The sequence below is a fragment of the Triturus cristatus genome, chromosome 1_2 (assembly GCF_964204655.1).
Source record: "Triturus cristatus chromosome 1_2, aTriCri1.1, whole genome shotgun sequence".
Lineage (NCBI taxonomy): Eukaryota > Metazoa > Chordata > Amphibia > Caudata > Salamandridae > Triturus > Triturus cristatus.
The window spans coordinates 1,085,177,978-1,085,203,805 of NC_140580.1; the positions used below are offsets into that span (position 1 = coordinate 1,085,177,978).

General features: G+C 45.9%; 1 protein-coding gene across 1 annotated transcript in view; it reads right to left on the minus strand.

Moving 5' to 3' along the window:
• Positions 1-25,828, minus strand: part of LOC146868713 (solute carrier family 53 member 1-like) — a 401,652-nt gene that overhangs the window by 277,721 nt on the left and 98,103 nt on the right. The window contains exon 3 of the mRNA XM_085624148.1: positions 11,102-11,124. Coding sequence (XP_085480274.1) covers positions 11,102-11,124 — 23 coding nt within the window. The remainder of the gene's footprint in view (positions 1-11,101; positions 11,125-25,828) is intronic.

Sequence of the window (25,828 nt, forward strand, 5' to 3'; positions counted from 1 at the left end):
GATCTGGTGAGGACTGCGGGCAGCAAGTGCTTGATACGCTATTTGCATAAGAAAATACTATATATTTTTTTCGTTAAGGGGGAAGAGAAGCGTTCACCGACAGCATTCGGTTAGTCTTAGGGAGACAAAGAATGCTGTGGTCTGTGGTAGATGGCGCCCAGAAGGCATAAGTATATGTATCAGGAGCTGCCAATGGAGGGAAGTGGAAATGCGCTTTAGACGTTGCTGGTATTGATGGCTACTGTGCGGTTGCAGACTTCGCTGGGCTGACAGTTGGTGGGGAAATGCTACGTTGTCACTGTAGGTTTAATTCATGAAACGCATATTCTCTCTGGTGTTTGTCCTTGGGGTACTTGTTGACTGGTGCTACATATGGGATCTGGTTTGCCTTTGACAGCAGGTATGGTTTAGTGGGGTACATAGTGTAAATTAATGTTGGCATGAGGAAACAAAAATCGGACCCTTTGTACATTTGATATTATTGTGTGCATCATGCAGAGGATGAAAAGTAGCAGGAACGGCTTTGATGCCGTATCGGCTAGCAGGAAGAAGTGTGTTGAGGTGATCAGTTAAAGAGATTGTTTAACATTTTTTAAACTTCCATAGTGGCATTGGGGAGGCCAGCAGCTGAAAGGCTCTGTCTTTACTGGTAGGCAGTGGTTAGATGGTGACCGGTCATCAGTCTTTCTGTGGGTGATGGACAGGGGAGCAGTAGGCGGCGGTCACAGGTTTGCAGTGACATCTGAGGGGTGGTTTTAAAGGCGGGCAGAAAAGCATAATTGCGGGTTTCATAGGGGTGAGGGTAGAGTGTAATGGATGCGTTAGTAGCAGGCACGACGGAAGTGATCTGCGTTTGGAGGTGGTTAACTGAGCGGGCTTCGCTTGAAGGTGGGTCATCAAGTAGGAGAATGTGTTTGGTGGGCCGGCTGGAGGCAGTGTTATGTAACTTTGCTGGAGGGCGCAGCAGCAGTATTTACTGATGTACGTAAATCGCCCGATGAGAGGGCGGATGTGACCAATAGAGGAACCAGAATCCTTTTTTTATGGCTGGGGTGAGCCCCGGCAGTATGGCGGGTCGCTGGCCTGAGAGCTTTTCACTGGCAAGGAGAATGGGGGGCCCCCTCCTTGTACTTTGCAGGGGGGCCCCTTCAAGTTTCGTTACGCCACTGAACGGGGTGGGTGGAACTACAGAGAGATGAGGGGCACTAGTGGAGAGTGGCAGTGAGGGAAGCCGAGGAGGAGGTCCTGGAGTGGGGGTGGAGCTGCGGAATGATGAGGGGCACTAGTGGAGGGTGGCATTGAGGGAAAACGAGGAAGAGGTAATGGGGTGGGGAGCTACAGTGAGATGAGGAGCACTGGTGGAGGGTGGCAGTGAGGGAGTCAGAGGAGGTGGTCACGGGGTGGGGGGAACAGCAGAGAGATGAGGGGCACTAGTGGAGGGTGGCAGTGAGGGAATCTGAGGAGGAGGTCACAGGGTGGAGGGGAACTACAGAGAGATGAGGGGTACTGGTGGAGGGCGGCAGTGAAGAAATCTGAGGAGGAGGTCATGGGGTGGGGGGAACTACAGAGAGATGAGGGGCGCTGGTGGAGGGAGCAGTGAGGGAATCTGAGGAGGAGGTCATGGGGTGGGGGGGCTATGTAGAAATGAGGGGCACTAGTGGAGGTTGGCAGTGAGGGAAGCGGAGGAGGAGGTCATGAGGTGGGGGAACTACAGAGAGCTGAGGGGCACTAGTGGGGGGTGGCAGTGAAGGAATCCAAAGAGGTCACGGGTGGGGGGATCTACGGAGAGATGAGGGTTGCTGGTGGAGGGTGGCAGTGAAGGAATCTGAGGAGGAGGTTATGGGGGTGGGGGGAATTATGGAGAAATGAGGGGCACTGGTGGAGGGTGGCAGTGAGGGAATCTGAGAAGGAGGTCAGGGGTGGGGGGGAACTACAGAGAGATGAGGGGCACTGGTGGAGGGTGGCAGTGAGGTAATGCGAGGAGGAGGTCATGGGGCTCGGGGGGAATTACAGAGAGATGAGGGGCGCTGGTTGAGGGAGCAGTGAGGGAATCTGAGGAGGAGGTCATGGGGTGGGGGGGCTACAGAGAAATGAGAGGCACTAGTGAAGGATGGCAGTGAGGGAAGCCAAGGAGGAGGTCACGGGGTGGGGGAACTATAGAGAGATGAGGGGCACTAGTGGAGGGTGGCAGTGAAGGAATCTGATGAGGGGGTCATGGGGGGGGGGAACTACAGAGAGATGAGGGGCACTGGTGGAGGGTGGCAGGGAATCCGAGGAGGAGGTCATGGAGTGGGGGGAAATACGAAGCTATGAGGGGCGCTGGTGGAGGGTGGCAGTGAGGGAATCTGAGGAGGAGGTCATGGGGTGTGGGGGAGCTACAGAAAGATGGGGGACACTGGTGGAGGGTGGTAGTTAGGGAGTCTGAGGAGGAGGCCATGAGGGGGAGTGGCTATGGCGAGATGAAGGGTACTGTTGGAGGGTGGTAGTTAAGCTATCTACAGAGAAAGAGGTCAAAAAAGAGGTCAAAAAGACGTTTGCACCAGCAATAAAGCCGGCCCTGTCATGGCCTTTCTGTTTTCATTTATTTAATTAACAGTCAGGTGATTAGGACAACTGTGGAGCATACTTTATCATGCATGCTAATTATTTTTACTGCTATATTCAATGTTTCAAGTTTCAAGGTGATTTTACTATTGTTTTTTACTGGGAATAGTGAAAGTGGAACTGAATGGTGGCTGATATGGGGCTAGGGCCCAAGGTCAGGTGTGAGATAAGGTGTGATGGAGAAGGGTGGTAGAAAAGTGGATAATCAAGCCTGTAAGAGAGTGCGCTGCAGAGTCAGAGGTCAGGTGGAGGTAGTAATGAAGAGGGTTTCTCCCTGAAGGCTCGCACAGAGGAAGCCCGGGTAGTGTCACTTGCTTGATACTCCCACCTTAGAAACTTCCTCTTCCCATCAAAGGGACATTGCATGGAAGAAAAGCACTTTTTGAGAGTGATAACATTTAGAAAGAGACTTTGAAAAGAGTGCGTTTTACTGGGCCTTGTAAGAGTAAGGAGAGATAAAGGAGGGCCCAGAAGCAGGCCTGGCTAGATATATAAGCGATAAATTGGGCCAGCAGTGGCCCACCCGAATGTACCCTTGGCCCACCCAAATTAAAATTCCTGGAGCCGGGCCTGCCTCCTGCCCCCAATTTTACCATTCCCCGTCCCACCCTTCGTGTTAGTTGGCACTAGCTTGGTTTTATTTTACCTTTGCCAATGCTTGATTACTTGCTTCACAAGCATTGGCTGCCGCTGCATGGCTCCCACGTGCTGGCCTCACACTTCGGAGCTGAGGAGACCCGTCCCCTGTTGCTGTAGACGCCTCGGTGCTGTTGCTCCACCCTGGTGTAGGCTGCCAGCTCCTCACCCTGCTCCTAAACCTCTTACTCATCAGCTCACAGCCTCACATCTACCGGGGCACATGAGCTGAGCTACCGGGAGCCGTTTGTGTTGGTCTTGGCGCTGTTCTGTGGTATTGCTTGCTGTGCTGGAAGGAGAGAGGGCTCCTTCCTGTCCACCTCTAAACAGGTGCCGGGGACTACAGAGAAAGGGGGCCGGGATTGACAACCCTTGTTGCATGTGACAATAAATGACCTAGTATTACATTCTCTCTATAATGGTGAGTTCAAATCAGAACATGCCAAATGTGGCCCTCGGGGTAAACGCACTGCTACTGGGCGCCAGAGACACACAAAAATCACTATTCGGCTCCCGGGTATCGGCTAAGCTTTATCCAAACAGTTCTGAAGTGCTGCTCACGTGGTATTAAGAAGTCTTTTCTTGCACTTTTTCGTCGAACAGCACTTCACAGAGACCGGTCTGTGTGCAACCCATTAATAAAACAAATTGCACCTCTGCCAGTGGCATAGTGTTAACTTTTGTTGAAATAGTGCCAAGAAACACGCTTATGCTGTTTGTGAGCGCTATAAAACACATAAATTGTACCTATTTCAGCTGCACGCACGTTACCAACTGAAGCGTGTTACAATAGCGCTTAATGGAAGGTCCTTGCTCTTCATCTGATGTGTACATAAAATGAAAAGCATGTCATGCTTTGTTAGCACTGGAGTCGTAGAAGAATATGGAAGGATTTGCTGTCTTCGTCTTTCTTTTCTCATCTTGGTCTCTTTCAATCTTACTTTCATTAATCTTGCACTTAATTTACTAACTTTTCCTACTTATGCCTACTGCTGATTTTTGTTTCTACTCATATGTTGCATACTTCCTCTTACTGTGCTACGTAACCTCTTAATTTTACCTTTCTCTTACACCTCATATTTGTTCCCACTCTTACGTTTTATTATTCCAACATACTCTTGCTTCCACTTACAATTTATTACGCCTATTTCCTCCTGCTCTTACTCATTTCTCCTCTTACTCCTATTACGTCTTCTAACTGCTATTCTTACTTTTGCTACCGTATTTACCAATGCCCTTATTACCATTAACTTAGTCCTACCTACTCCTACTTGCACTCTTACTCCTGCATACTCCTACTTTAACCTACCTTCCACTACTTTTACATCTAAATACTTCAGCTCTTCTGCTTAGCCCTTCTTATGCCTATTCTTACTCATACTTGGGAGAGGAGTTGGCCTAACGGCTAGGGCGGTCGACCTCGAATCTGGGGAACTGGGTTCGAGTTTCAACAATGACGCTGAACATCCTGTGCTTCTGGGCAAATCACTTAATCTACCTGTGCCTAACAAATATGAATGTGTCCTCATGTAACGCAACTGGTGCTCATGTAAAGCGCTATGATACCCGATACGGGTCAAGTTCGAGCTATATAAAACTCCATAAAATAAATAAAAATAAAAAAAATGAACAGGATCTGCTCGGTCACATTGGAAGGTAAACAAGCATTTGCAATCCAATTGGTCTCGCATTTGTGAGAGTTAGAGCTATTGACATTGTAAAGGACAGTGTATTTTACCTATGTGTTTTCTGATTGGAGTGGAGTGAATGTGTGTGGTGTCAAGTGGACATATGTGGTTTGGATTGGAATTGTTAGTTGTCGAATTGTATTGTGTGGATTGGATCTGTGTAGCGAAATAATGTAATTATGTGGATAGTAATTGTGTGGTATTGAGTGTACTGGAATTATGTGGAGTGGGATTGTGTGTCATGGAGTGGGATTGTGTGTCTTGGAATGAGATTATCTGGAATGGTATTTTGCGTTGTGGAGTAGTATGTAGTGGAGTTTACTTATGTGGTGTGCTGTTAAATATTATAGCATGATGTGGAATTTTGTGGTGTAGATTGGATGTATGTGGTGTGTTATGTAATTCTGTTGTTGGTTTGAATTATGTAGTTTGTTGTTGAATTATGTGGTGTGGAATGGAAATGTGTAGAGTTGAAATGTGTGACGTGGAAGTGTTCGCTGCTGGGTGAAAATTATGTTGAGTGGTATTATGAGGCATGGTGTGAAGTGTAGTTATGTGGAATGTTGCTACGTGACAGACTGGATTTATGTGGAGTGTATTTATGCAATATGGATGAGAGCATAATTATGTGGAGGTTAATTATGTGGTGCTGAGTGGTATTATGTGGAGCAATTATGTGTGATGAATTGTGTGGGGATGAATTGTGGAATTGTGACGTGTGGAATTATGTGGCATGGTGTGGTGTATAATTGTGCGGAGTGGAATTATGTAGCATTTTTCAGAGTTGTATTTTGTGGAGGGTAATTCTGTGTTTTGGAGTTGCGTGTAAATATGTTGTGTGACGTATAATTATATAGGTTGAAGTGGAATTATGTGTACTTGAATTGTGTAGTGTGGAGTGTAATTATGTGGTTTGGAGTGCTATTAAGTTGTGTGGAATGTTATTATGTGATGTGGAATTATGAGGTATGGAGTGAAGTAGAAATATATGTTTTTTCATATTTAGGATTGTAATTATGTGGTATGGAATGTAGGGTTAAATTATTTATAGTTGAATAGTGTGGCATGGAATTATGAGAGGTTCAAATGTGCTGAGTTTGGTAGAATTAGGTAGCGTGGATTTGAGCAAGCTGTGCACGCTAAGGCTTTTATGTCATGGGGTATAAAGTTGACGATTGTCTATTTTTCTTTTTAAAAATAATTTGGGCTGTTTCTTTACCTTCCGGTACATTTCTGAACAATTTGTTAAGCTAAATTGTGATGTTTCTTTTTGTGCGTATGCAGGAAAGAACGAGTGTATGTGGAATGTTGCTACGTGGCATAGACTAGATTTATGTGCAGTGTATTTATGCAATATGGATGAGAGCATAATTATGTGGAGGTTAATTATGTGGTGCTGAGTGGTATTATGTGGAGTAATTATGTGTGATGAATTGTGTGGGGATGAATTGTGGAATTGTGAGACATGTGGAATTATGTGGCATGGTGTGGTGTATAATTGTGCGGAGTGGAATTATGTAGCATGTTGCAGAGTTGTATTTTGTGGAGGGTAATTCTGTGTTTTAAAGTTGAGTGTAAATATGTTGTGTGACGTATAATTATATAGGTTGAAGTGGAATTATGTATACTTAAATTTTGTTGTGTGGAGTGTAATTATGTGGTTTGGAGTGCTATTAAGTTGTGTGGAATGTTATTATGTGATGTGGACTTATGTGGTATGGAGTGAAGTAGAAATATATGTTTTTTCATTTTTAGGATTGTAATTATGTGGTATGGAATGTAGGGTTAAATTATTTATAGTTGAATTGTGTGGCATGGAATTATGAGATGTTCAAATGTGCTGAGTTTGGTAGAATTAGGTAGCGTGGATTTGAGCAAGCTGTGCACGCTAAGGCTTTTATGTCATGGGGTATGAAGTTGACGATTGTCTATTTTTCTTTGTAAAAATTATTTGGGCTGTTTCTTTACCTTCCGGTACATTTCTGAACAATTTGTTTAGCTAAATTGTAATGTTGCTTTGTGTGCGCATGCAGGGAAGAACGAGTGTATGCAAAAAATCATCCTATGTCTCAGTATTAACTTCCACACCTCTAAACAATAATCCAAATCCTAGAATGAGTTATCCGTTTGCTTTACAACAGTTAGTAAAACAAGGAAGTGCTTTGCGAGTCTGTAAGTAGCAAAGGTTTTAAAGGGACTGGTTTTTGTGCAAAGTATTGCTTTTCCCAGTTCAAGGAAGGGATAAAAAAATATCTTCAGATAATAATAGGGGTGGCAGGATGGTGCGATAGCAGAATATTGATTTGGGTGGATCTGGCGAGGACTGCGGGCAGCAAGTTCTTGATACGCTATTTGCATAAGAAAATACTATATTTTTTTTTCGTTATCCTCCATTAGTTATTAGTAAGGAAGGGGGAAGAGAAGCGTTCACCGACAGCATTCGGTTAGTCTTAGGGACACAAAGAATGCTGTGGTCTGTGGTAGATGGCGCCCAGAAGGCATACGTATATGTATCAGGAGCTGCCAAAGAAAGGAAGTGGAAATGCGCTTTAGACGTTGCTGGTATTGATGGCTACTGTGCGGTTGCAGACTGCGCTGGGCTGACAGTTGGTGGGGAAATGCTACGTTGTCATTGTAGGTTTAATTCATGAATCGCTCATTCTCTCTGGTGTTTGTCCTTGGGGTACTTGTTGACTGGTGCTACATATGGGATCTGGTTTGCCTTTGACAGCAGGTATGGTTTAGTGGGGTACATAGTGTAAATTAATGTTGGCGTGAGGAAACAAAAATCTGACCCTTTGTACATTTGATATTATTGTGTGCATCATGCAGAGGATGAAAAGTAGCAGGAACGGCTTTGATGCCGTATAGGCTAGCAGGAAGAAATGTTTTGAGGTGGTCAGTTGCAGAGATTGTTCAACATTTTTAAAACTTCCATAGTGGCATTGGGAAGGCCAGCAGCTGAAAGGCTCTGTCTTTACTGGTAGGCAGTGGTTAGATGGTGACCGGTCATCAGTCTTTCTGTGGGTGATGGACAGGGGAGCAGTAGGCGGCGGTCACAGGTTTGCAGTGACATCCGAGGGGTGGTTTTAAAGGCGGGCAGAAAAGCATAATTGCGGGTTTCATAGGGGTGAGGGTAGAGTGTAATGGATGAGTTAGTAGCAGGCACGACGGAAGTGATCTGAGTTTGGAGGTGGTTAACTGAGAGGGCTTCGCTTGAAGGTGGCTCATCAAGTAGGAGGATGTGTTTGGTGGGCCGGCTGGAGGCAGTGTTATGTAACTTTGCTGGAGGGCGCAGCAGCATTTACTGATGTATGTAAATCGCTCGATGAGAGGGCGGATGTGACCAATAGAGGAACCAGAATCCTTTTTTTATGGCTGGGGTGAGCCCCTGCAGTATGGCGGGTCGCTGGCCTGAGGGCTCTTGACTGGCGAGGAGAATGGGGGGCCCCCTCCATGTACTTTGCAGGGGGGCCCCCTCAAGTTTCGTTACGCCACTGCCGCTGTGGTCTACTGCCTCAGGGAATGGTGCATTCCAGGCGACAGCCACGTGCACTTCCCGCAGCGACGCTGCTTCTACGAGAATTGCCATTTGCAGCTTGCCTCATCCGTTTGACTTTGGGCGTCGGCGTCCTGGTCGGCTCCCTGGGAGGGGCTGCTGCGATCTCCATCTTGCTCCCCCTTCGCTTTTCTACGTCCCGTCGGTGAAATTGGTGGATGCGATGCGGCCATGTTTCCCCCATCGGCAGACTTTCTCGCCGATCTGCAAGTCTCGACTGAGGATTGAATGCTGTCCCGCAGTGCTTCGGTGCCGTGACCTCTTTCCCATCTGCGGTTCTTCACTGGACTTGAATTAGGACTGCCTCTGTTACCGGCCCGGTGGGTTCAACTGGCCCCGAATACCTCCTCAAGTTGGTGCCGATTTGCTGAATTTGAAATTAACTTAATCTAAAGATTGTCTCTGCCCTTTTCCCCTCCCCCCTACTCTTCTGTTTACTTTTTACCAATTGTTTATCCCTTGCTCCGCCGCATTACCGATGTTCTTTTTGTTCATTGCTATTTGCATATTCGCGTATGTAACCTGTGCAATCATCTATGTAAAGTGCTCTGATACCTCCGGGTCTAGCCAGCACTATATAAAACTTCAAAAATAAATAAATAAATAATGGCTACAGGTATTCCTTGGAATACTGAGAGCATAGGTACGGGGCACAAGGCATAACGAGAGTACATGCTCTTCATTATTCACCTTTAACACAGGGCTGCAGGTAAATCTCTAATGGTTTTCTGGGCAATGGCCTAAGTATATCTTTACCAAACCCATAAAATTCAAAATTTGAAAAACAATCACTGGATTTCTCTAATAAATATCCTAAGATAGGCGTTTGCTTTTCCTTCAGTATTTTGATTTTTTCTGTTTTTTTAGACAATACTTTATAGACAAACATTGGCAAAGGCAGTAGCTCGGGTCTTGGTTTACAAAGGTGAGACCTATGTGCTGTGGCAAGGCGTGTTTGATAAGTGAAAATTGGAGTACAATCAGGCAGAGTCAGTGAAACTTGTCTGAAAGCAGGCCCGGCTCCAGGAATTTTTATTTGGGTGGGCCAAGGATGCATTTGGGTGGGCCACTGCGGGCCCAATTTGTCACTTGTATGTCTAGCCAGGCATGCTTCAGGGCCCTCCTTTATCTCCTTAGTCTTACAAGGGCCCAGTAAAACTCATTCTTTTCTTTCCAAATATCTTTCTAAATGTTATCACTCTCAAAAAGTGTTTTTTTCTCCATGTAATGTCCCTTTGATGGGAAGAGGAGGTTTCTAAGATGGGAGTATCAGGCAAGTGACCATTCTCGAGGTCTCCCTCATGACCTTCTCCTCGGATTCCCTCACTGCCACCCTCCACCAATGCCCCTCATCTCTCCGTAGCCCCTCCCCCTATTGACCCCCTCTTCAGATTCCCTCAATGCCACCCTCCACCAGTGCCCCTAATCTCTCCGGAGCTCCCCCTCTATTGACCTCTTTCTCGGACTCCCTCACTACTACCCTTCACCAGCTCCCCTCATCTCTCTGTAGCCCCCCTATTGACCTCCTCCTCAGACTCCCTCACTACCACCCTCCTCCAGTGCCCCTCATCTCTCCGTAGCCCTCCACCTATTGACCTCCTCCTCAGATTCCCTCACTGCTTCCCTTCTCTAGTGCCCCTCATCTCTCCGTAGACCCTCACCCACAAGACCTCCTCCTCGGATTCTCTCCCTGCCACCCTCCACCAGCACCCCTCATCTCTCCATAACCCCTCCCCCTATTGAACTCCTTCTCAGACACCCTCACTACTACCCTCCCCCAGTGCCCCTCATCTCTCCATAGCCACTCATATGCATTTCATTTGTTGTATAGCGTACTCATATCAGTGTAGGGTGTCACAGTCCTTCACATCTAACCTGGGCTTCAATTGGAATTCCATAGAGCATATTATCAAGCCCATTATCGCCGTTTTAGTGGCAGTTTTCTGCCGCTAAAGCGGCGATAATTTTATCACTCTGCTTGATAATATGCACCCAAATGACCACTCTCCAGATGTACAGGACCAGTCATCCCATTAGAATCATCCCTACAGTGCTATTTGTTCATCCTTCACACATGCAACTCTTATTGCATAAGCAGCTATACTTCTCAGTTATTTAGCAAAGAATGGTCTGCACACACATTTATGAGTATATGATGCACATCTTATTATAAGATCCTATTAAGACATGGGATGCATGGCTACACAAGAAATCTGTTTTAGGAAGACGAGAATAAAGGAATATATTTTTATGCAAAATAAATAAATATAAAAAATAAATGTATGCATCCCATGTCTTAATAAGATGTTATATTATGTGCATCATATACTTATAAATGTGTGTGCTGATCATTCTTTGCCAAATGACATTATGGAGTTGTACTCCTGTTGGGGAGACTAGGAGGTTGTTCTTCCAGATCGGAGCACCACAAAGGTTAATTGAATTAACTTGATGTGAGGGGTGCCTTCCTTTTTGCCTCAGCCTCATTTTCTGTAAATCATACTTCTGAGTTACCCTGCTCAACTTCACTTTGCCTGTCTGTCACACACTGCAAATATGAAAAGAAATTCACAGGGATCCATGCATCTTAATGAAAAGAATGACACTCTGAAACCTTTGCTGCATCAATATTAGTAACTGTTGCGAAATTGCCTTTTCTGCATGACGTTTTGCCTTTTTTCTGTACCCTATTTTTGTTAATTTGTTAACTATGTGCACTTCACCCCTACTAAACAGAAGTGAAGTAATGTGCTTGTGCTTGCCATTGAAACATTGATACATTGGATTACTCCAATTGACATATTTAACTTGCCTAGAAGTCCCTTGTAAATGGCTTACAAAGTACACACAGGACATAGAAGTTAAATGCCACTTGTGGACTGCAGAACCAGGGTTGGCCTGTGAAACATTGCTTCAGGTCTACCATGTGTATCCTGATGGCATTAGTCTAAAACCTGCTGCCAAACTTGTCAAATAACACTTTTTGACAGGCATGGAATCCTGCGTTTAAATATTAATGTCACCCCCACCAAGTACGCCTTATTACCCACAAGGTAGGCTGCCTGATATTTATTAGAAGAAAATGTATTGAATTAAAGTTGGCATGTTCCCCCTGTGACCAGCCCCCAAAAGCTATTTTCACTGGCAGGCTGTAGATGAAGTCTAGAAAATGCCACAGTACAGATAGAAAGTTTAGTATGTAGCGTTTGACAGAAAATGACTAAAATAGTAATTCAAAGACTATGTTTCATGTTTAATAAAAGTCCAATTCATTTGTGCAGTTAGATTTCTAATAAATATTTAGGAAAAGTAACTAGTAGACAGTTATCTTTCCACTGCCTGATACTCCGGGAGTCTATTTGCATTAGTCTTCTAGCAGCAGCCCAGTCCATGCTTGACCTTAATGAGGTGTGATAACTGCTCCCAGAACAGAACAATGGCTTAGGTCTAGTGGCAGGATGGACTGGGTGTGGGAGCTTTGGGCCCTGTCAGCCCAGGAAGGGCAGTTGGGGTGGACCCAGGAACTTAATTACATGAAATAGAAAAGCCTTTGTTCCAAGGCCTACTCAAACCAGGCTGCCCCGAAGGCAGACAGGAATGACTACAAAAGTGGGTAGGATTGCGCTGGGGAACTTCTACCCCATTGGTTAGGAATTTGACATCCTAAAATACCCTCCTAAGGGCACTTCTGGACTTGCAAAAAATCAGAAGAGAACTGGACCTGCTGTCTGTGACCTAGGAAGCACTGAAGAACTGAACCTGCTCCCTCTTGTGCCCATGACAAAGAAGAGGAGCCCAAGGGTCAGTTGGCTGACCTCCTGTGTGGCTACAAGACATAACAAGTTGCAAGAGGCCTTTTCATCTAAAGTGATCAGTTGACCGGTACCAAATGGACTTGGACTGGACCTTGCTAGTGGCCTCTGATGGAGTGAGTCCTGACCCTTAAGTGCTGTCCCTAAGTCCTGTAAGCCTTAGAAGAGACCGAGAGGTGCGACTCCAACAACCCTAAAAAATTGGGACTTTTCTGATTTCCAAGACCTAAGGAGCATTCAGGGGGACTTCACCGAAAAGGTGTCCAATTTCGATGCACCTTCCTTGGATACAGCTTCAGGCTCGGCTCCCTGTAGGATTTTGAGGCCCATAAAAGACACTACTTCAGAAAGATAAATCTTTGACTTTAGCTAATCTGCTTGGTGCATCTAACCCCGGCTCCCTCCCAGTTGGCTTGAAATCATACCGAGTTGTCGATCTCCCTCTTCCACAGACTATTATTGTCGCTTCCTGCTATTTGGCACTATTTTTATTTTTATTGCTTGGTGTTTTACTCTATAAATGTTTAGGTACTTGTTGGACTTGACCCTTTGTGCAGGGTCATCCCAGAACTTTTTGCCTTTCTCCTGTATTTTTTCTGACCTGTTGTTGGTGGTTTTATGACTCTGGGCACTTTATCACTGCTGATCAGTGCTAAAGTGCATGTGCTCTCTTTCTTGTAAACTTGGTAAGATTGGTCTACACCAGTTTGGCATATTTAGTTTACCTATTAGTCCCTTGTACAGTGGTATTCCACATACCCAGGGCCAGTAAATTAAATGCTACTGGTGAGCTTGCAGCCCTGCTTGCACCTCCCACCTAAGTAGCCTTTCAAGTTATGTTATGTTATGTTATGTTATGTTAATGGGTGACTTGTATAGCGCACGGCTACTCCAAGGAGTGTCCCGGCGCTTTCTAGCCTGCCTCAGGCCTCTGCCCCTGCAGTTTACTGCCTCTGTGACGTAGAATGTAAAGTGGTTGCCATGTCTGCAACTCCCCTTTTACTACATATCAGTCACCCCTAAGTTTGGCCCTAGCTAGCCCTCTGGCAGGGTGCAGTGTAAGTAAAAGGTAGGACATGAGCCTTAACTGTGTGGCATGTCCTGGTAGGGACAAACAGCCTATTTGGTTTCTCACTTCTGTGAGGCTACCCTCTTATAGGTTTGCATTGTGGATTCCCTGATATCTGCTTCAGTGGCAATTCCTGACATGAGAGGGGTAGCGTGACCATGTTTGGTATGTTTAGAATAGTAGTGATAAATCCTGTTTATTGGTGAAAGCAGATTTATTACTATTTCAGAAAAGCCACCTTTAGAAGTGGGCATTTCTGTGTGTTATGCGTCTTTGTGCCCTGCCTGGATGTGTATTGACCGTCTGGCTCTGACTGACAGAGGAGAGGGTATGTGCATTCACTCCAGCGAGTCCCTTGGGGGTTGAGGTGTGTCCTGCCTGGGTGACTCAGTGCTAGGCTGAATAGGCCTGGTCTGCATTTGGAGTGGTGGGGGGAGTTGCACCTGGTCCTGAATAGGGCTGTGCCTGCCTTCCACAATGCTGCCTCTGCCACCCTGTGGTGTCTCTGGGGCCAGGGCATACACTGTGAAGGGAGGGGGGTGTTGTGCACTTATAAATATGTTTTAAAGTGTCCTCAAAACAAAGACACTACACTATAAGTAAAGGGGCTGAGACCTCATGTGGGAGGAAGACACTGGTGGGATGGGAAAAGAGCTGTGCTGGCAGGGACCCGCCACTGGAACTTTGCCTTGGGAGCTGCTTTGCTGAAGGAACTGCCCTTATCCCCAGGGATCATGTGTGCTGGCCTGCTTCCCATTTTCCTAACCTGAGTGTCCCATTGCTCACGGAGCTCAGCACGAAAGGAGTGCTGTGGACTGCTCCTGGGGGCTGCTCTGGGCTTGAGAGGACATAGCGCGTGGTGAGCACTACCCAGGGTCTGGGGGATCGCGTTTGGCCCTGAAGCTGGGCTTGGGGCGCACTGGAGTGTATTTGCCTGAGCCCTGGGTGTGGGCTCATACTGCTGTGGAGGCTTCATTGTTCTGCGCTCAGAGGCGCTGCACCTACCCGACAGAGGCGCGTGGTGGGGGCTGAATTTATTGCCGGAGCCCGAGATGCGGGCTCACCCTGTAAAAATGGAGCAGAAGACGCTGCAGATTTAAATTCAGGGCGGGAGCCTACCTCACGTTCTTGTGCAAGAAAGAGAGTTGCTCTAAACCCTCAACAGAGCTGAGAAGGAATCGTGGCTCGTTGCTGTCTAGCAGGAAGTCCTGTGTCCACCGGAAGCCAGACAGAAGTAACCAGTCGTGTGGCTGAGCCTGGTTGTGGGTGGGGTGAAGTGGACCGCGCTCCCGACTTCAAATGGAGGAAAGGAGGACAGAGATGGTGAACTGAGTCTACCCGGTCCTGAAGGGCAAGATCGGAGCACCGCCATTGGCCGCCTCCCACCTGGAGCACCGGAGCACTGGTCGTCGGTTGCAGTGGGCGGCTGCAACCTAACTCGCTCAGTCCCCAGGGAGTGGTGAGTGGGGCTGACCTTCATTGTGGTAAGCCCCAGGGCTGCACGCTTGTGGGGCCAGTCCTTGGGTTGAAGGGAGGTCCTCGGCCAACGTGGACAGAGCTGGTGCCTCCCCTACCTTTGGTGATCAATTACCTTGGGGGGTACATAAGATTAGAGAGCAGGACTGGGTGGCAACCCTCAACGGAGGTCCCGTTCCTGCAATTACCGCGCAACCCATACGGTAAGCAACAAAGCGCTGTGGCTGCAGATTTGAAATAGAGGTGCAGGTCCTTGGGTGCCCTACATTGGGGGATGTATTGTGCTAACCTTGTTCACTACAGAGTTTATGTTATGCTATACCCTGATGTGAATAGAAGTGGTATTTATGTACAGTTTACGTACTGATCTTACTGTGATGTGTGCACTCTATAATACTATAGTGCACTACTGATAATGTGTATGCATAAGGTGTTATGCTCAGTACAGTCCTACCAGTAGTTACTGGTTATCCCCTCTGTGATGGTTATGACCGTGATGCGATTGGCCAAGTGATTTATATAATCCCTGTGAGGTCATGACGAGTGCCTGGTGGCACAGTGTAATATATGTGATTGGCTTCTAATGTGGTGTTATTGATAAAGGCTATTTTTATACAACCTTGTGTGGAGCCTCTTTTGTGGTGTGCCTAGTGTGTCACTGCTGTGTGAGTGTGTTGCGCAAACGCTTTACACATTTCCTCTGGGATAAGCCTGACTGCTGGTGCCAAGCTACCAAGGGGGTGAGCAGGGGTTATCTTGGGTGTGTAGCTCCCTTGCCCTGACTAGAGTGGTGGGTTCTGCCTGGCTTAGGCGCATACCCTAGCCAACCAGAAACCCAATTTCTAACATTACTGTATGCAATTTTTACCCATTGCCCTTCGTTAAACCTATCTGCTCTGTGCCATAGCTACCAAGGGGCTGCACTGGTAATTTAGTGACTTTGGGGTTCACTCTGACATGTTAGTATCAATATTCCTTGATGTGGGTAACTGCCCACCCCAAATCATTATACACTTTCTTAGAGTAACATTACGCCAAATGCTGCGGGCCTTACAGGCGTTTGATCAAATATCTACAAAATAATATTTGGAGAAGATGACATGAAGGTCATGCGGTTGAATCCTGGCAACACAGGCTCAGCCTTTCATCCATCCGAGCAGGTAGGTACATTGAATGCCATACATTGAGTAATAATGACATCTGGTATTTACAGTGCTTAGAAACGCATGATTGCGTTCAAATTCCTTGAACAGGTGGGCAGAGGCTGTGGGGGCGGCTGTGTAGTACCCCGCCTTATTCCTCACTGATGACGTGGCACTGGGTGTGGGTGGTGAAAGTGTGGCCTTATTGGAGAAGGTTGTCCACATTCATAAATGTGCATCAGCTCACACGTCTCCAATGACCCCAGGGGAACTTAAAGCGGCCTCGCCGTGCAGGCTTACATTTAAAAATATCAATGCGCTGTTTATTGTTTCTGGCAGGCGGTTCCGGGTCGCTGGACTGCAAAGAGCATTTTTCGTGGAGTTGCCATTATGCAGAGAGTTTCCTATGTGCACATTTAAACGCTCCATCAACCAGGAGCCCACTTTCAAGCAGAGGAGGGTAACAGCTTCATTTGGGGGGTAACAAATGGTCCTTGATTTTAAATGAAAAGAGACCAAAATGCATTTCTTGTTTAATGCCTCGCCGCAGTCGTGGAAGACAACATAAAACGGCGGAACGCAGTTCACAGCCACGTCGGAGCTGCAGCCGGCGCAGGAATACATTACGTTTATGGAACATAAAAGAGGCCTTTAAGCTGCGCATATCGCCGCGATAGGCATTTTCCTGTCAGTTTTGCAGAAGCCCGCTTCTCTATTTCTTCAGGGCTCCGTTTTTTGGGCAATAAAACTGCAGCAGGTGAAATTCCCTGGCATTTTCAGACATGCCACCCTGGTGTTTTATTCAATATGCTTTATGAAACGAGGCACCGCAAAGCGGCGCGGCCGTAGATCATCGCGCGCTGTTCCCCCTGTCACCCTCGCGCGACGCGCATCCATTTCTGAACACGCTGTGCTCCGAAGAAAACCGCGACGGCGTCTCTCCTGCATTAATAAACTCACGTATGCACATTTTTTTCATTTATTCCGTCGCCTTTGATTTGCGCAGCGGCGGATGAGCTCGGGAAATGAGACATAAAAGCAGTTTCCCCATGTCCAATCAGTAATCTTCCATTTGCAAGGCCTATTTTTACATATTAATTAGCAGCTTTTTGTTGTAAGCAAACAACTGCTTTTTTTTTTACTGTTATTCATGACCGCCCTATTGTTTTGTGTCAAACGGCTCCGCATTGTCAACTCTGAAGAGAATGTGAGTTTGTTTTGTCACTGAAAGTGAGAACAGATGAAAGAGGTTTATGACGACATACAGAACACAGTCAGAGAATGTTTTAGTGGAACATTAGGGTTTATGCTAAACCTGGGTTTTGCTACAGGTGCGCCTTTCAACTCTGCATCAAAGACAGCAGCTCTTTCGGCGAAGGAAGCTGTGAAAGCGCATTTAAAACGTTCCCTGTATCATGTTCTTTGGGGGTACACCGATTCAGGGGATCTAAGCTGCTTTCAGAGTGTCCACCGCAGGTGCAGAAGGGTCATATCTAGGTTTTCGTGATTAAAATAAAGAATTGGATACAGTGAATCTAAATAGAATTCTTTGCATAGTGGTTAAGAAGAAAATATGTCGTGAACCAGGCCCTCTTGGGCCTACTTTGGACGGTAGTTTGAGTCTTAGGGGCAGATTTACAAGAAAGTGACCCATATGTAGAGATGCGTCACTTTCCCTGAGCCACCCCGAGAAACTCTTGCACCACCATGGATGTGTCGTATTTACAATACGACGCACCATGGCGCAAGGATTGTCAGCTTTATCAGAAATTCGAACCCATCTGTTGGCGCAAAAGTCACGCATTGCTGTTGTCGTGTCGCAAGCACGATGCAACTCCAGCAATGCATGAGGAGGCCTATCCTCATTGTGCTGCGTCACTCCTTACGGCTGCTCCAAGCAGGCGTAACGTTTTGACGCAGTGGCGTCCTAGAAGTGGTGCAGTGAAATCGTGTAGATTTCACTGCTTCACATCTACGAGGCTTTTTTGCGAGGGAACGCCCGCCCTGCATACATTATACCTGATGCAGGTATAATGTGACACAGGGCTTACAATGTAACGCATCTCCCTAGAAGCGTCACATTGTAAATGGGCCACCGTTTTACGCCGCCGCTGCGTCACAAAAAGTGATGCAACGGCAGTGCAAAAAAAGACGCAAGGGGCTTGTAAATCTGCCCCTGAATTCCTCAATGGCCTTAAAAAGCCTGGATTTTTTATTGATTTTTAAAAGTTTCTATGTCATAAAAATTGGTGGGTTTATCTTAATGGTATGCCTACGTACTTTGAGGTTCAATATTGTCAAAGCGTGCCAACCACGTCAAATAACTAGTTCTGAACAGAACAAATGATGTCTGTGAAAAAGCCAAAAAATGCCTGTAATTACTGAATATCTTTCAAAAACATTTAAAGCAACTGCACCCGTAGGTGTATTATTGATGTATGCTTTGCTTGATATGTTATAGCTGCAAAGTCTGTATTTCACAGCGAAAATCGAGATAACGACAGATAACTCTTGTACCTTAAGTCTGGCACTGGGCAAGTTTACTCCATAGGTCGGAATGTTTTCAGCGTAGATGAATATAAGAAATGAAAGATACATATATAACACTGCCTGCCATCCAAATGTTGTAAGAAAAACTTTACCTCCTACCAGTGCTTAATTTGAGCCAGTGGTTTCTGGTGCTCGACACAGGCACTTAATTGTCAACACTGGCACTTATGAGAGATGCCACATGGTGGCACTGTTTGTGTAATTTAGAGGTGAGCAGAACAACAGTTGTTTATTAATTTAATATGCATTAATAACATCTAATACCTCTCGCCCAAGACATTCTTATAGCTTTGGGGCGTGGAATAATCTAAACTGTCGCACTTGTAGGAGTGCGATGGTTAGTACTTGTGAAGGTACTGTCATTGGCAGCTGCTGGGAGTGGCAATGGGTGGTGCAAACTGCAGTGACTCTTGACGAGGACCCTGGCACTTATTATTTTTAACAAATGAAGCACTGCCTCCTACCATCCATCCTGACTACCATCAACATATGCCCCCCATAACTACCAATGTGAAAAATAAGCACTGTGCCTCCTGACACCCACCCCCACCACTCTGAAAAGTGCTTGAACCCAGCCCAGATATAAGATTAAATAAAAATACCTGGATTCCAGCCATCCACAGTCACCACCCTTGATATATACAGACTTTCCCAAATTGAAATAAAAAACACCTGCCCCCTGCCAAGCACCTTCATCATCCTCATGGGTATCGCCAGTGCTTAATCTGTAAAATATTGAGGGCTGGGACCCAAAGTTTTGCTCAGATTGCAATCAGCCTATCAAATGTCAGCTGCATACCAAGGATGCTTAATCTTAATTCCACCCCATGCCTCTTTAAACCACCACCAGACACTCCACACACATTATCTCCTGTTTGCATGCTCCTTGCCATACCTGCTCTCTCCCTTGGTAAAAGTTTTTCCATCTTTTACTTTCTTGCCCCCATTTGGTTTTGTCGCTTTCTTGCTCTGGGTCAAAGTCTGATGGGGAAAAAAAAGTGTCAGTCCCCAAGAATGAGTGCTGGTGAACCCCATCTGAAACCACTGGCACAGATATAGCATTGGGTATCTCACCCACTCGCAGCTTAAAGCAGCGCTCTCTGCTCTTGTGTTCTTTGAGAGCTGCTTGTCACCGCAGGATGGTTCCTCCTGTCAGCGCACGTCTGCAGAGATCATGCTGACGGGAGAAGGCGGCTGGTGCAGGAACAGCCTCACCTACATTCTGACACCTCCATTGGGTCACTAGAGACCCTCAAGAGGCAGGAGAAAGCAGGTGAGGATCTGTGACACTACAAAGAGGACCTTTTCAGGACCTGCTGGGGTTTTTGGAGGACAGGCTGAGGGTCTCTTGGGGTATGCTGGACATACTTGATGGCACACCAAAGGTATCTGAGGGTCCACCAGGAGTGTGTGAGGACCAGCAGAGGGTGACAGCAGTCTCAGTGTCTTCGAAAGCATGCTCATGGATTCTGAGGGCATGCTGGAGCAGCTCGAGACACTCCAAGTATCTGTCTTGTCGAAGGCAAGCTGAGAGAGGCTCAGTTTGTCCTACAGTCAATTGGAGCTGTTTCAAGAGGCAGGCTGAGTGTCTGCCAGGGGTCTCTCAGGGCTCACTGGGGTTTCTAAGTGGGGGCCTGGGATATCTGAAAAGAAAGTGATGGTGTTTAGGAGCTGACCAAATCTCTCTGAGGTTCTGTTGAAGATGTCTGGCTAAAGGCTTAGGGTCTCTGTTGGACATCAGTGGGATCTAATGCCCAGTGTAGGTGGACTGGCAGAGGTAAATAATGACAAAAGAGAGGTGTTTAATGGCAGGCTGAGCTGTAAAGTCTCTGAGGGTCTGCTGAGAATCTCTGAGGCCCTGTCTAGGGAGTTTCAATGAATACTACAGGTGTTTAAACGTAGACTGTGGTGTCTCAATGCACACTGAAGGTTTTTATGGCCTGTTTGAAGGACTCTTGTGGTTTCAATGCGGTGTTTGATGGTGGGGCAAGGGTCTGTAGGCACGATAGGGTGGCGTTGAAGGGCAGCTGGATAGAAAGCTGTAGTCTACTGAAAGTAGGATGACTGTCTCAGAGTGCTATTGGCAGGTGACCCAGTAGTATTTGGTGGGTTTATAAAACTTCTTTGATGGCAGAATGAGGATGTCTAATGACTAGCTAGTTGTGTCTGAAGGGAAGCAGACGGTCTCTGACACTCGGCAGGGTGTCTGAAGGCAATCTGAGGGTTTATGAGACATTGTAAAGGTTGTTCCGAGCCTGTTGTTGGTCGCAAGTGGCCAGTTAGAAGGAGAGGAAGAACCAGCTGGTGGTGACTAATGGCTGGTTGAGGTCCTCTTAGGACATTTTGGGGTTCTCTAGGAGCATTCTGGCGGGCTCTGGAAGCACACCATGGTAATCTGAGGGGAGGCAAGAGATGTTTATGCAATAGATTGAGGCCATGGTGATTCTTATCACACAACATACTTAAGGTCTTTGATGGCTGAAAAGAGCTGTTGAAGGGCAAGGCAAGGGTATTTACAGTCAGGCGGGGTCTCAAGGGTCCAAAAGAGCATCCAAAAGTGTCTGCTGGGAATGTCTGAATCAGGGCATAAGATTGGCCACTGCTGCCCCTGCAGTATGGGGTGGGCAACCCTCCAGGGGGACCCCATTCAGTCCAAGACCAATTAATATCGGTGAGATATGGGAGACTTAGGGGCTCCTCATTCTCATTCTGTAGGGTGACCCCATCATTTTGCATTATGCCGCTGGTCTGATGGGCAGTCAGCAGTCTCTGAGCAGTGCTTAGGACTGGCTTAGGGTACTCACAGTCAGGCGGAGGTTCAGCTGGAGTAATAGTCAATGGGGAAGGAGAGCACACTGCTCGGCAAAACAACACCAGATCAATCAGATGCATTGTGGTATATACATGCCATGAGTACAGTTCCTGTAAATAACTCACAAGGTTGAAGAGTGCTTGCACGTGTTGGCACAGCTGACTGGGATCATATATGAATCAATTGGGTTGTCAGAATGCCAGGAGACATTCTCTAAGGACCCACTGATGGTGTCGAGAGTGCACAGAAAAAAAAAAGAAGGGAGAATGGGGGCGTTAGGGGGCGGCCGAGGTTCTTTGAGGGCCTGCCATTGTTATTGAAGGTAAGCTGAGTTTTTGAGAGACAGGTGGTGTGTAAAGAGTATCTGGGAGTGTTTGAAAGTGGATTTAGGACTGGCTGAGCCACCTAATGACCAGATGAGATTGTCTGAAGGCATACTGAGCAGTAAGGTCTCTGAGGGCATGCCAAGGAGCTCACAATGCTGGTGGGGAATGTCTGAGGATGGCCAACAACTGTCGGTGAGTTGGCTTTGGGCATCTAAATGTGTACCAGGTGTCTATAGGATTTGGCTGAGCGATCTCTAAAACCCTTCTGGGTAATCAGAAGACACTAAATCACTATAGGTACTCCCGCAATGGACCAGTTAGTAGTAGAAGCCTCTACTATTAGATCAGGTGTTGGTATGCCCTATTCGAAATAGATAACACCACCTAGGCGTGGGGAAGGAGGCAAGTCCTTTTGTTAATATTTTCCCTCACACACCCTAGTGGTGTCATGCTTCATCATTGGGACACCCTGACGCCTAGAGGTCAGGGTGGGCTCAACCAATATTCCAGGGAGCTCTTGATGAAATGATTTTTTGGCCAGGGGGTATAAAGATTAAAAATCGGTGTCGGACCCCAGTATCCCTTTATTCTTGGGTTCGGCACTGATATTAAAATATAACAAGAAGGGTTACTAGGGGTATTATGGTCCTAGGACCCTATTGCCAACATGTTTCTGTCCTTAATGCCCCATAAAGGGTGCACGGACATTCATCAGGGCTGGTGCCCCCTGCGTGTAGGGAGAGAGGAAAGAGAAGTTCCCTATACTATTATGAAGTAAGGGCAGGTAGCTGCTCCTTATTAAAATGTAGTTCCGTATTAGAAATCACTCCATCTGTGAAATAAAAATTGACAAACAACATATATAGTGCATCAGTTCTTTTTGGCAGCGAGACATATCAACAAGGACATTGTATGTGTCTCTGCTCATTACACATCATCATACGTGCAACCACAAAAAGGAACAAAAGTGCGCGTGATTTTAGGCATAACCACTCACTTTTCGTGACACACAACATTTTTTGTGTCTCTGATTTGTTGTGGCGGAAATTCCCTGCATACTATATGCACTCATAATTATGGTGTCAAATTCGTGCGGTGGCGGTTCTGTACCGCATACTATCATTACACAACCAAGTTTGTGTGTATCTGAAACCACATCTGACGCCAAACCTTCCAAATTATCACCACGAGTTTAAAACGCATCACTCCTATCTCATGCATACATCCCAAATATACATTCACTCTGTTCTCTAGGTACTCTCTAGTAACATTGTACGCTTACCCCAATTTAGGAGAGGAAACGCTTCTAGTGGGACCGCTATACATCGGGTAGCCCTGTAGTCACACACTATATGTTTCCGTATCAGACATTAAGTTTGGTGAATTCACGGTCAAATGCCAGGAGGGTTGGAAAATCGCCGTAAAATAAGAAGAGGGTCAGGGCCCAAGCGTAGTGGCCGCAATATGTAAGGGAATCAAAGTAGAAGACGAGAATCAGGTGTGGGAAACACACACAAGTATGTCAAATTGTTATGTCACAACTCGTACTCTCAATATCATTCACCACACATTTGAGGTTTTACTCACGCCACCAAGGGTCCTGCCCCGTGTCAGCACCTATTCGGTATGGGTTCCCACTGCTCGGAATCATTGTTGTGACCGCTGTCCTCGTATTTAAGCTTGTCTTGATTGTTGATTCCGTTGCTTTCCGGGATCTCATGACCACGCCTGATGCGGAAGTAAATTCTGTGCATGCGCCAATGTTTACCGCATGGGGATTGTAGTTTTTACCCTGATTGTAGTTTGTATCTAGTGGCTCATGATGTATTGGATCTCGTGACCACGCTTGATGCGGTAGCAAATTTTGCGCATGCGCCTATGTTTACCGCATGGGGATTGTAGTTTTTAACCTGATTGTAATTCGTATCTAGTAGCTCATGATATATTGGATCTGGTCAGCGTTACCTAGTGAATATTGCATGTGTCCCGATGTGTACCGCATGGGAATTGTAATTTCTAATTTGAATATGAATCGTTTCCGCGAGCTCGTAATTTAGAAAGTATATAGTTGGTTCAAATCAACGTTACTCAGTAGAGTCTATGCAAGCTCCGATGCGTCCCGCATGGGAACGTAGTTTTTTTATATATATACTTCGTATCTGTAAGCTCTAAATAAAAAATTACACATTACAAAGTTGGTACTAATCAGCGATATCTAATTGATCACCAGGATGATATTTTAACTTACAAGTGAAGCGTGTTTGGGTTTGTTAAAGAATCAATAGCTCAAAACTGATAATGGTAAGAGTTAAGACGTAATTTTTAGGGGTTTGCGTAAACCAGGTGATTTACAGATACCTGGAAATTGAATTCACTGAATATCCTGCAGCGATATATACTCTAAGTATACAGATTGGTTTCTATGTCCCTTAGTTACAAGGATCCGATCTTATTTACAAGATACCAAACATCTTCTGAGCATACTTCAAGATGTACCGTACAATCCAGAGAAAAATGTACTAGTGTGCCCAGACGTAGAAGCTTTATACACCAGCATCCCTCAAGAAGAAAGTATCGAGGTGATTCAAACTGTCCTAAACAAAGAGGACTGGACCTGGGAAGCTCCGGTAAGCTCGGTCACTACACTATTACGTCTGGCACTGAAGGAAAACTTCTTTCGCTTTGATGACCAGCTTTATTTACAGATCCATGGAACATCTATGGGCAGTACGTGTGCGCCGAGCGTAGCATGCCTATACATGGGGCATTTTGAAGATGTACACATATGGACCCCCAACCCTTTCTCAACCAACATAAAGAAATGGTGGCGGTACATTGATGACATCCTAGTTGTATGGGAAGGAGATACAACCACGTTAGAACAGTTTCATACATGGCTCAACAACCTGAACCCACATCTGAAGTTTACACTGACTTATGACCTAGACCACATTTCTTTTCTTGACATCACGATTAATGCTAAAAACAATGGGTTAGTCAGTTCCTTATATACTAAACCGACAGACAGAAACAGCCTGTTACATTTCAACAGCGCCCATCCTCGTGCGTTGAGGGAAAATCTACCGGTGGGACAGTTCCTACGGATCCGCAGGAATTGTACAGACTTAACAGAGTACAAACTGGAGGCTCAAGCCCTGACAAAGAAACTGGCAGAAAGAGCATACCCTAACAGGATCATTGAGAAGGCACAGAAACGCTCCCGGAACACCCCACGAGAAGCTCTACTAGAGACTCATAAAAGGGATGAGCCCAACACACTCATCTGCGTGACAACTTTCAATGCTTCATCCAACGAGGTCAAGAAAATTATAAATAAAAAATGGCCAATTTTAACTTCAAATAAATTGGAATTTGAAAAACCGATGTTCTCCTTCAGAAGGAACAAAAGCTTGAGAGACACTCTGATCCATACAGATTTAAAGAAAGTGAAAACTATCCATCAAAGTACTTTATGGAACCAACCTTCCATTGTTGGCCACTATCCATGTGGATCCTGCTTGGCATGTGCGTTCACGGAACACACACAGGAGATTGATTTGGGAATGCACCACAAGTGGGAACAGAGATCCCATACAAATTGTAATTCGGAAAGAGTGGTCTATGTCATCAAATGCCCATGCCAACTCTTCTACATAGGCATGACAGGGAGAAAAATAAAAGTCCGTATCAACGAATATAGAAGTACCATCAGGAGATCCATAACAGCTACCAAACTTACGGCACACTATGTAGAGAAAAAACATTCAGACAGTGACCTTTGGTGGTCTGTAATCGAGAAAGTCAAAGGAGATGGGAATATGTCCAAGACCCTCTTAGAACGAGAACAAAGATGGGTCCACAGACTAAAAACTCACATAATTGGTCTTAATGACCATATTCCTTGGAATCAACTAAATAAAATTCGCTAGTTTAAAACTGCCTTATAAGCATTCTAAACGTTCCTACGTTCGTGGGTCTTTTGACACTAACCGTATACGTAGCTTAGTCATTGATCTGGTATTAGCACACGGTGGATAAATACATTCAAAATGAGTTCCTGTCCAGATCCAAGGCAATACATGAAATCACAAATTTCCAGGCACGTAGACAGACGCACATATATATATATATATTTTGGTTATGTAAATGTGGAT